Below are 11,755 nucleotides of genomic sequence, written 5' to 3' on the forward strand. Positions count from 1 at the left end.
TTTACTCTGATTAAACAGCTTTGTTCTCATAACCTCTGGGTGAATAGGTTCCAATTAGGAAAGTGAGCACCAGTAAAGTAACTTGCCTGAGGCCACACAGCCAGCATACTCCAGAGTCAGCGGTCAGAACCTGACAACCTGGATCTGGAGTATCATTTCCTGATACCGTCCCTTTGAGCTTATGCAGAACTCACTCACCAAATCTTATACTTCAAGCATGTCAAGATTATCCCTCTTAGTAGAGCAGGAAGACACATCTAGGTGCGGACACTTGGATTTAATATCTATATAATTCCTGTGTGTGTGTGTGTGTGTGTGTGTGTGTATCCATGCCTATCTTTCCAAAGAAATAACTACAAGTATGTCTAACTTTATGGCATCAGGTAACAAATCAAATTCTAAGGGGTATCCATCCTCATAGCCAAATATCTAACCACCAAATATCTTGGCAGACATCCATCAATTGTCCCTTTAACAGAGTGTAGAGAAGGGGGCTTTCTGCGGAGAAAAGTCTAGAAAGTTACCTCAGAGTCTCCGGGCTTCCGCAGACTTCTCTCCTTTGAAGCCCATCTCGTTGTGAGGAGACTCAGTAGTGGGCTTAGTAGAGTCTCTTCCTTCTCCTCAATGTTCCTTTGCCTGACGCAATGCCTTGCTGGAGTCGGTGAACTCTTTTATTGGCAGACTAGGGAATGTTTTCACCACACCACAGTGTTGAGGACTGTGCTGGTGAGGAAACTTGGGCCAGGAGTAACTGTCTCCTGGCTTTGAGATGTTGCTTAACACATCACTGAGGAAGAAATGCAAACAGAAAATACGGGTGGGCTGGAAAGGATTGTGGAATGCAGGTAGGACAGTTATTCGTATAGGAAGAGGAAACAAAGAAAGAATAGTGTCTGATGGGGGAAGAATTGCACTGGATTCTCACAGGACGGGAAAGATTGGTGGGCCAGATTATGCTAATTGTGGCTTAATGCTTGAAATGATATCATGCAACACTGTTCTAAATGCTTTACTTGCATTAACTCCCAATAGCCTGAGATCTGGGGACAGAGATGGATTCTCAGGAGCTGCAACTTGAAGCAAAGCTACATATAAGGAAACCAGATCATTGAATATTTTTGTTCAGCTCCTCAAGTTGTAACAGCATGGAAGGAAGCATTCATACAGCTGTTAGTGCAGTTTCATGGAAGAGAAAACTGTGGCCTCAAGGTACTAACCAACTTGCTTAACATCACAGAGAAAACAGCCAGTGCAAAGCCCAGCTGAGTGTGGTGAAGTCTAGGTTGTCCTGGGACCTCAGTGCAAAGCAAGAAGGATCCTAGTGCATAGCAAAAGCAAGAAGGATCTTAGTTCTGGAAACTTGAGAATAAGTAGGGACTCAATCCCAAGAAAGTGGAGGCCACCCATCATGGCTGAAGGACATGAGTGCAGAGAGATAAAGTCTGTGCGTGGGCCCAGTAGCCAGAAAACTGAACACACAAGGGCTCTGTGACCAGTGTTGTCACCTGAGTCTGGGCAGAGACTCTGAAGGGCCTGCCTGAGCGCTGAGAGAGGAGACTGACCACAGTGACCTAAACAGAAATCGTGAGGAAATAACTAAAGGGAGAGCAGTGAAAGCTGTGATCCTCCCTGTCTCATTTTAGTCAGAGACATTGCAAATGAAATAGAAAAGGAAGGGCAAGAAAGGCTTATAATAAGTGATGATGTTCATTGCAGCCCTGTATATAACAGCCACGAGATAGAAGCAACTTAAGTGCCTGACAAATAAAGGGATGAGGAAGATGTGGTATATGTACATAATGGAATACTACTCAGCTATAAAAAAGGAAAGAGATGAAATCTTGCTTTTGCAACAACATAGGTGAAACTGGGGAAGGAGTTTGTGCTAGGTGAAATAAGTCAGAAAGAGACAAATGCTTGCTGATTTCATTCATAACTAGAATATAAAGAAACTAAACAAAGGAATAACAAAACTAAAAAACTAAACCAAAACAAATCCTAGCTATCTCACTGAAGAATTGAGGTCACCAGAGAAGGAAGCATGATAGGTGGGGAGCCAACAGGGTGGAGGCCAGTAGATGTGGTAGAGGACAATGGGTACTTAGTGGTGGCTGTAGGTGGTCACATCCACCTGAGGAGACAGAAATCTATACCCCTAAGGCGTACACAGTGTTGCAAGCCAATGTTACCGCAATTTAAAAAAACAAAAATTCTACTTAAAAAATTGCTTGAGAAAAAGAGGAAGAAACAGGAGGAAGTGAAAAAAATAGTTCCTTTCAACATGGTGGCTTTAAATTTAGAGCTGTAGAATGAGTGCTGAAAGGAAGTTACTAGAGGTTTTCAGTTATCACATTTGCAAATTTAAAATCATAGTACCCACCTTAGACTACAGTATAAAGATTGGGACAAAATGTGAAGGAGTTAGCAGCTAAGATCTGTATATATATTCAGAATAAATTCACACAAAGGAGATGTCTTCCATTCCAAAGTGAGAGAAGGATTTTGAGAAACTTTGTCAAGAGACAACATTCATACTGATTTCTTCCTCTTCCATACATACCTAATTGTAAAGGGGGATGTTTTCATGGGGGATAGTTTTTAGTGCTGAAATAGGATCATGAAAGATCCAGTTCTGTTGATCTCAGGGATCATGGACCCTGGATGCAGAAAGAACTGAGTCACAGAGACTTGAGTGAGGGACTGAGCTCCAGGCTTCAGTGTCAGTCTTTATTTTTCCAGGGATTTTATTTCCATCTTCTCAGCATTAGACAATACAGAAGGCATTCTAAACACAATGTAAATGTAACATTTCACCATAGATCTTCTGTCAATTATCTGTGAAAACTGTATGTGGCATTAAAACATGCAGGTAATACTCACAATTAAGGTTCTACATTATCAAATTAAGGCAGACATTAAGGTAAGGATGAAAGTCATACATTGTAAGGCTTTTTGAGGAACATTAACCACCTCTGCCCAGGAAGGACATTCCTTGTGTCCAGATTGAAAGGAAAAAGGACGGAGAGGAGGGACAGACGCCATGAGTCTGTTGCCAAGTTCTGTGACCGGCCTCAAGAAAGGAAGGCTTGAGGTAGAAAGGCTGGGCAAGCAGAGTTTATTGCTCCAGGACAGCAGCTGAGACGGAGCCCCTAGAGTGGGATCTGCAACCACTGCCCACCCAATAAGGGGGAAGGGTCTCTTATATAGATTCTAAACTCAGACTCCAAAGGGGGTGACTCATCGCTGTGTCCTTGATGTGAGGCCCAGTCCGTTATCACCTTCAGCTAGTCCCGTCCCGGATACAAGGTCAGTTTATTACCACCTTATCATTCCTTGAATGCAAGGCCTTTACCGCCCTAATGCAGTCCTTGTGAGTAAATCTTTAGTCACTCCCAACACAGATGATGGGTCTAGGGAGAACCAGAACAAAATAGTTTGCTCAAGGTTCATCCCAGGAGGTCTAGCCAATGTGACCCCGAGGTCCATTTTGGGTCCTGTTTGTGCGAGTGTACTCATGGTAACCTCACCATATTCCACAGTTGCACCTGGCTGGACTCTTTCTCCAAGTTCAAAATTCAAGTTGCTAATTTCCAAAAAGAAAACATTTTCATATGAAGGAAGTCAATATTCTAGCTGTTTATCCACAAAGGATGCATGAGACTATTTTTAGGGTGATTTACTTTTTGTACTTGCTTGCTTTAATCCATTTACTAAATTTCATTGCTCACTGTATTGGTATTATCCCCTTTGCCAAAAAGAAGAGTTTTGAGTAGAAGGAAAGAAGTTCCATTTACTTGCTGACAATACAGAAGGCGTTATGTATAAGAAGGGTAGCAGTAGTGTGTGACAGGGACCTTTCTGCCCACTAGCAGTCAGTAAACAACCATAAGCAGTTTGATCATCTAATAACCCCTTCTTAGGTGACAGAATGATTTGGTGCTTGACCAATTCAGTCATTTCAAGTGTGGGAGAGTCATCACATTCAGTCAGGTGTGGGAGAATCATCACAAGTCATTTCAAATATGGGAGAATCAAATCAATGAGAAAGAAACATATGATATCAAATTTCAGTGAAGGGAGTGTTCCCTTAAATTCTATACAATGACTCTAACTTTCTTCTACAGTAATTATTCAAATAGGATGTACGTTGAGTTATTTTTAGGAGGCCCACCCAAGATCAATGATTTTCGCATAAAAGCCTTTGTCTTTCCTGGGACTTAAGATGTTACAACTTAAATTCTACACAAAATGTGCAATCTGGCCCTTTTATACAACAATTTTCCACTTTTTTTTTTAAAGATTTATTTATTTATGCATACAGGACTGGGTACAAGCCAGAGGTTCAGGGTCAGTGAGAAGATTCACCAGAGACAGAGAGGGGAGCAGAACAGGCAGATTGACAAGTACACTGCTGAGGGGAGCAGCGAGCAGTCAGGAGAGGTCTACAGCGCCATGTGGGTCAGCTCCACGGTGGGGGATCGAACTCATGCTGAAGTGGCTTTAGCTTCTTAGTGCTGTGTTTTAACTGCTGCACCACCAGGGAGGGCCCCAATTTTTTACTTTTAATTAAAAAAAATATTTAGAACCTAATCCTTGAAGATTCCTGTGAAATTGATCAAATTGTCATGGAGAACATGTTGCTGGATCTACAATAGAGAACAGAAAATAACATTTAAATGAGTGATACTTATTAACATTAAATAAGTCATACCCCTAATGAATAAAAATATGTTAAAAAAAAAAACACTTCGTTATATCAGGAAGTCCACTGAATTGGGAATTTTTTAGGGAATCTGACATCTGAAGTATGGTTGATACCAATTAATTATTTTACATGAAAAAAACTTTGCTTTTCTAGTAAATTTTGTGAGTCCATTTCCAGTTTGCCATTTCTCTTTAATGAGGGAGTCACTTAGTAATCCAATCTCTTCTAGTGCAGTCTCAAAATCAGTCATGAAAGGACTGGGATCCACTTTTACTTCATCATCTGTAGAAACTGGCATAAGCCACACTGATCTCCTGAGGAAAGAGAAACAGATAACTGAGAGATTGGCACCCTCAGATCCTGGGCTTTCTGAGTCTCTACTTCAGGACAAGGCATTTTTACCACCATTTTATAACACCGGCATGTTCAACGTGCTGAGTTAGGAGCGTTGCATAGAGCCTACACTGTCTGGACAGTGGGTGAGTTGTAAGCTGGCAATAATAGATGCAATGAAAATGTCCAGGAAAATAGACTTAGAGAAATGGACCCTAAGAATGGTGAGAGGTGTGAAACAATCAGACCCAGTCCCAGATTCAGAGTAGTAGTAACAAAGAGACAAAGAAGTTGTGTGTGTGTGTGTGTGTGTGTGTGTGTGTGTGTCCAGTTTTGTTGGCCAATTCATTACCTTTTCTAAGGAAAATAAATTGCAAGCACTATAATTACTATTTAAATGAGAATGCTGATCTCTATTGAGATGAATAGTGATGACCCAAGTATATTAACATTACTGTAAGCCCTGGCCTGTATAAGAATAAAAATAGGTGTGTATGTGTGTGTGTGTGCATGTGTGTGCACAGATTCCAGTGTTGGTTCCGACTGAGGGTCAGTTGTTTTCCAGAATGGGCATTCAATCCCTCAGTCTTGATTTTGCCTCAAGAAAATGTTACACCATGCCCTGAATGTGCTTGCTGCCCTTGAACAATACTCAAAAATGGGGAATTTCATTTAATGCAAATCTTACCATGATAAAAATACCAAAGAAAAAGAAAACTCGGATCATGTTAAAAGACATTGCACATTTGCTCAGAGCTCTGAATTCTTGGTCTGTAACCTTGCTACTATTTTTCATGTCAAATATTTTCACGTCTTAAACAGGATAAACATTTTCTTGTGGTTTTCAGGTGATTTCGAACATCAATCACTAAAATCAATTAACACTCAAAGTATTTGTCTTACTGACAGGGTAAGTGTATCAGGTCATATACTCCGCCTGGTCTCAATTCTCGAAGGTCTAAAAATATGGGGCCCCTTTGAAGGTCAGCACCAAGCTTAGTCCCGCAAGATGACAAGCAGAGTGTGCTGAACGACTGGGCTGATGAGCCCTTCCTTCTGGTAGCTCCAAGAATTTGTAATTTTTTAAATGAGAGGTTGGTTTTCTCTTTCACACTTAGCTATTTACTCTCTAACATTATAAAGCTGGAAACTTCGAAAAGTTTTCTACTTGGAATTCTTCACTTGCCCAGGTGATTTTGAGTATTTACTGGCTGCTTTGTAGTTCAGGTGTTATGACCTGACCTAGATAGATTAGATTGTTGGGCCCATGCAAACTCAACATCACTTTGCTTTTTAACAAATGACCATTATGTTTCAAAATAAAGAGAGCCTCCCTGGTGACACAACGAGTTAAAGCACAGCACTATGAAGCTATGGCAGCCATGGCAGTGTGAGTTCAATCCCCAGCCAGGGAGCAGACCCACATGGCGCAGCAGACCTCCCCTGTCTCCCCGCCACTCCCCTCAGCAGTGTATTTCAGTACTTCCACCTGTTCTGCTCCCCACTCTCTCTGGTGAGTCCTCTCACCCCCCATACTTCTAGCCTGTACCCAGTTCTTGTACGCATAAATAAAAAGTACATCATTTTAAAAATAAGAAAATAAACACAAAATAAGGATAAAAATGTTTACGAAATATTTTTACAAATACTCCTTTGATGTTTGTTTGGAGTAATGCTTCTGAGGGAGTTTAGTCTTAAAAATCTATGCTTCTGCAGAAGTATCTCACAAGGTGAAGCTGAAACATTCAAAAGGACTCACCGAGAGGTCAGACATTCCAACGGGATTGTCTCACTGTCCCAGCATGTATTTACAGGAGTATAGTGTAGCTCAGTTTGAATAAGGAGAGTATACTCTGAAATGGCCTAGGAGAGCACAAAGTTTGAGAAGGTAGCGTAAGTAACAGAGGAGGCTTACACACATTGGTGGAGAAGCAGAGAACATTCAAGATCTTAAAAATGGCTACTATGGCCCTCCCTGGTGGCGCAGCGGGTTAAAGCACAGCACAGAGAAGCTGAAGCCACTTCCGCATGAGTTCCATCCCCGCTTGCCCCGGAGGTGACCACATGGCGCAGCAGACCTCTCCTGACCCGCCCGCTGCTCCCCTCAGCAGTGTACTTCGTCGATCTGCCTGTTCTGCTCCCCGCTCTGTCTCTGGTGAATCTCCTCACCCTCCGCATCTCTGGCCTGTACCCCAGTTCTGTACGAATAAATAAATCTTAAAAAAAAATGGCTACTGCACTTTTTACATATACAGGACACTGGGACACAGTGCAGGAGAATGCGGATATAAAGGACTAGTGACCTCTACAAAGAAGCTCTGAATAAAACGTAAGGCTCTCACTACGTTTTCATGAACTACGTTAGTAGCTGAAAGATGGTGGAGAATCAGTTCCCTAAGCAGTCTTTACTCCTATGCTGGAAGGTTCTGCCTGCTGATGGCTCAATGTTCAATGACAAGGAAGAAACTATATTGTCACCTACTCACAAATTACTGTGGCTAGAACAAACTGGTTCTTAAAAACAGCTGGATAATAATGCAGCACCATGCATATAAAGTTCTTTTGAGTTTTTAGAAACAATTTTTATAAGGAATGAGTATTCTCACCTTTGTTCTGATGCCACAGTCATGAACCAAGTATACAAAATCATATATATATGTCTGTATCCGAGTCACAGGGCAACCGCTCCCCAGATGTAATTCCTCAGACAATATATACCGATTGTAGGCACACGGGCTAACAGAGACCATCACCCAGTCCAGAGAACAGCTTATTTTTACTGCAGGGAAAAAAAGCATATGAGAAGTATCAGATGTGTATATAGCTCAAGGGAGAATGCAAAGAACATTCAGCTGTGCCCTTTTTGATCAGAGTGTTTCTTTCCTTGACAAAGGATAGCATGCCAAGGTTTTTCCTGTTGACACTTTATTTTAATACCTGCACATTTATACTTTTAAATAATTCAGTTTTGGTTATTTCACAGGGAGGAAAATCATGCATAAGAATATGAGAAAAACAATCATAGCTTCCTGCCTCCTCTCAATGAAATTAGGTTCCAGTGAGGACCACATGTTAGGGACAGAAATAAATAACAATATATTAGAAGAAAGTGAAGTAGCCTCAGTAATAGTTTTTGTAGTGGGAAGAGAAGAAAGAGAGTAGGCGAATCCACATCTAGAGCAGCCAGAAGCAGAAACAGTCATGGCCATGGAAGCAATGAGGCTGAAGAGGGAAAACGTGGCAAAATTCTTGTGAGAAAACCACTTTTACCCTCTATGTTGGAATCTTCAGTAAATCAATGACCACTATTCCTGCACTGTGTCCTTTCCCTAAGAAACAGCGGGAAAACAGTGGCATGCTGGGCTGTGGCTTAGTGTGACAAACCTTAACCAGAGGCTATACAGGGGTGATCAGAGTTAAATTTCATGGTTCTTTACATTGTTCAGAAAAAAAACAAGAATTAGCTTTAGTGTTTTTGAAGATGTTGGTTACGTAGGAGAAAGAGAAGCTAAATTAAAAGGCAGAAAGGAGGAAAAGAAAGACAAAACGCCAAAAGCAAGTAAAAATGGACAAAAAGCAAGCATCACGGCCCTCCCTGGTGGCTCAGCGGGTTAAAGCGCAGCACCGCAAGGAAGCTGTAGCCCTTCAGTGCCAGCTCGATCCCTGGCTCCAGAAGTGATAGGACTAACGAACAAGAAACCTCCAACATCTTTGAGTCTGAAAACTCTCGACCTGTACAGATAAATTTCTTTCAAAAAGTAAACAATAACAACAAAAATCGTGCTGTTTTGGGAAAAAGATGTTGGCGAAGGCGTGTGTTTCACATCTGTGACTATAACCCCTGAATCATGTCCCGCATGTGCTTGAGAGGCTACTATAACATCACCTAGATAAAATTATTTTTCCTAGTAGAAAAAGGCTCCAATCAATAACTAGGGATAGAGGTAAATTCAAATGAAAAATGGTTGAGGATATACTTCTCATTTCACAGCTTTGGTTTATCCCAATATTGGAGTCCAGTTTCAATTTCACCTTTTAAGGTTGAGTCTCAAAGAACTAGGAAATTTTTTTTTAAAAGCCTGAGGCACATATATGGGTTTATTTATTTATTTATTTATTAACTGAAACAATCTTCCTTGCACGCAAGCTCACAGGCCATAGCCAGGCCTGAATACCCCTCACCCATCCAGAGAGTTTCCTCCTGAGTTCCAGCTCACTGCTTTCTCCACCTGTGTTGAACTGAAATGCAAGAAGTAACTTCTGCTGGCACTAATCTAAGCACTCAGAAAGATGTGTTAAGTAAAATAAAGATCAGAAACTACACATGGTCTTTACTCATAAAGCACTTACAGACCAAGTAAGGAATTTTCCCATGTCAGATACCAAAAAAGACCCACCTCAAAAAGAAGGAAGCAGACACATCTAAATGACCTCAAACACGCACACACACAGTTGAAATACTGACATAGTATAGTCGACATTTAGGCAGATCTTGAAACTGGGAATCATTTGGCTAACAGAAATTAGAGGCATCAACTTGTAGACAACCCAGACATTCGCTTAGCTTTATCCTGCTGGACCTGCAGAATGGCTGATAATTCGATGCAGCTAAAGGTCAGACAGCATTTTTAAAAGACAAAAGAGCCCTATCATCAAGGCAACATAGGAAGAAGGACAGTGAAGAGGGACACAAGGGACCAGTCCATTGCTGGTGGTCAGCGAGGGGTCTGGAAGGGCGCCCCACACAAAGCCAAGAACTATTTCTGGAGAACCAACAAATGAGGGTCATGACAGAGAGAAGCTCACAGCACAGGAGGAAGAAGTCTCAGATATCTAGGTGCAAAGAGATGTGTCTTCAATGTGTGGGCTCCCATTCACTGGCTCAGTATTTCCCTTCCAGCAAAGTGTAAGACGAGATCACCTGCATGGGAAGGGGTCATTATGAGTAACACATGCAAGGAAGCTTTCTCTAAAGCTCCTCATTTACCATAAATTTCCTCAGCGTGAGATCGAGTCAAGGCAACCACGAGAGTCAAGACCTCCAAAGCCATGGACACTTTCATGGCGCTGACCTCCGGAACAGCTACTCGCAAATTCACTGTTCGGAGTGAGTTTATATGGCGTCGTCCACTCAGCCGCCTGCATTTCCTGCTTCATTTCTACTCCATACTGCCAATCAAGGCCAAATGGCAGGACTAAGTGGGTTAAACGTTAGGGGTGGTGTATTCCACCTAATGTGCTCAATAGCCTAAATCATACATATTTGAATAAAAAAAAAACCTGATTTCTTGATTTCTTCATTTCTGTGGGTTTGACTGGAAATAGTAGCAGCAGAGATGTTTAAGTGACTTGACTGGGAAGATAAAGCCCTAGAAGGAGACAGATGTCCACAGGAAACTTTCTTAACAAAAATCCACAAATCCATCTCTAATGACACACACACAGTAAGTCCTTAATATTGTGATTGCTTTGGGACTATTCATTGGCTAGGAGACTGAATTGATTCATAAAGAACAAGAAGAGGAAAACTCAAGTATCTTTAATACAAATAAAGGATTCTTTAGTGTATGGCCGCTTCTAACTACATAGTCAGACCAAAAGAGGAAAGTCTTCGTGCATTTTCTTTTGCCAGTTTAGGGTAATTGAGGTAGAAAATGAGGGCAGGGTATAGATCATAGATGTAATGTTGAATGTATAGTTTCTTTTGCAGAAAGAGGGTTAGGTGCACAGCAAAGTGAATCTTAAGCGGATAACGTCAGTTGCCAGGAATGCTCTCCTCTTGAAGAGTCTCGAGGAGGTTCAGATGAGGCACACGAACCACAAGCATCTCATCCCAGGAAATTCAGCAATTAAATCTCAGAGAAGAGTTTTAGTCTGTGCAGAGGCTGGCGGGTCGCTGTTGTCTACCAGCAATGGACTATTTTGAATTACAGGCCACTTGGTTCCATCTTAACTGAACTTCTAGCTTCCAGGATATTCCTACCTTCTCTGATGACAATATAGCTCTTATGTTCTTTTCAAAATGCTGTCTGACCTTTACCAGTGTCAAACTTGACAACCATTCTGTGAAGTCAGTAGGATAGAGCTGGAAAAATGTCTGAGTTGCAGATAAGTTCATACCAATATATTTTTGCTGGTTCATCTGGAATAGTGTCTCATTTCTGTGTTATCCAAATGATTCCAAGTCTTAAGACCTGCCTACATGTCAATGATTGTAAGGCAGCATTTCAATATCATTTTGTGTTTATTTTTTAAGTTTATTTTATTTTAAACAAACTTAAGCATGTCTGTTTCCTTCTCCACTGGCCTGTAAACCCTCTGTGGGTAAAGACCAGGTCTAGTTCTGATCTCCCCACTTGACCTAAATGAAGTGCTCCAAATCGAACACAGCTGTTGTTCCCTTTAGTAATGATTCCAACTTTCAATCAGCGTCACCAGAGTCTGGACAGCCGCCATCTTCTCAGCCCTGAAGCCCGGCCGTCTCTACCCCTAAGAAACTCACCTCTTACATTTAGTAACCTACATCCTATGACAAGTGTAGGTCTAGGGATAAGGAGGAGGAGAACAAAGGAGAATCAATGACAAAGTAAGTCCTTTCTGATTTGTTTATAAAATACATTAATAGTTCCAGCATTTTGGGGAGTCGTTAAAGCCTCCCATTATTTCAAATCACCACCATATTCTCTTACTCACCTCTGGTAAAGCAGACCTAATCAA

General features: G+C 41.4%; 1 protein-coding gene across 1 annotated transcript; it reads right to left on the reverse strand.

Annotated features, from left to right (window-relative positions):
- Positions 1-2,121: 2,121 nt before the first annotated feature.
- On the reverse strand, positions 2,122-10,089 carry OOSP2 (oocyte secreted protein 2). Its single transcript, XM_004683407.1, has 5 exons — positions 10,026-10,089; positions 7,645-7,817; positions 6,798-6,901; positions 4,888-5,019; positions 2,122-2,131 (listed from the first exon to the last, which is right to left on the reverse strand). The coding sequence occupies exons 1-5, from the start codon at positions 10,087-10,089 to the stop codon at positions 2,122-2,124; spliced, it is 483 nt and encodes a 160-aa protein (XP_004683464.1).
- Positions 10,090-11,755: the final 1,666 nt, after the last annotated feature.

Source organism: Condylura cristata, unplaced genomic scaffold, assembly GCF_000260355.1.
Source record: "Condylura cristata isolate star-nosed mole 26May11 unplaced genomic scaffold, ConCri1.0 scaffold00015, whole genome shotgun sequence".
NCBI lineage: Eukaryota > Metazoa > Chordata > Mammalia > Eulipotyphla > Talpidae > Condylura > Condylura cristata.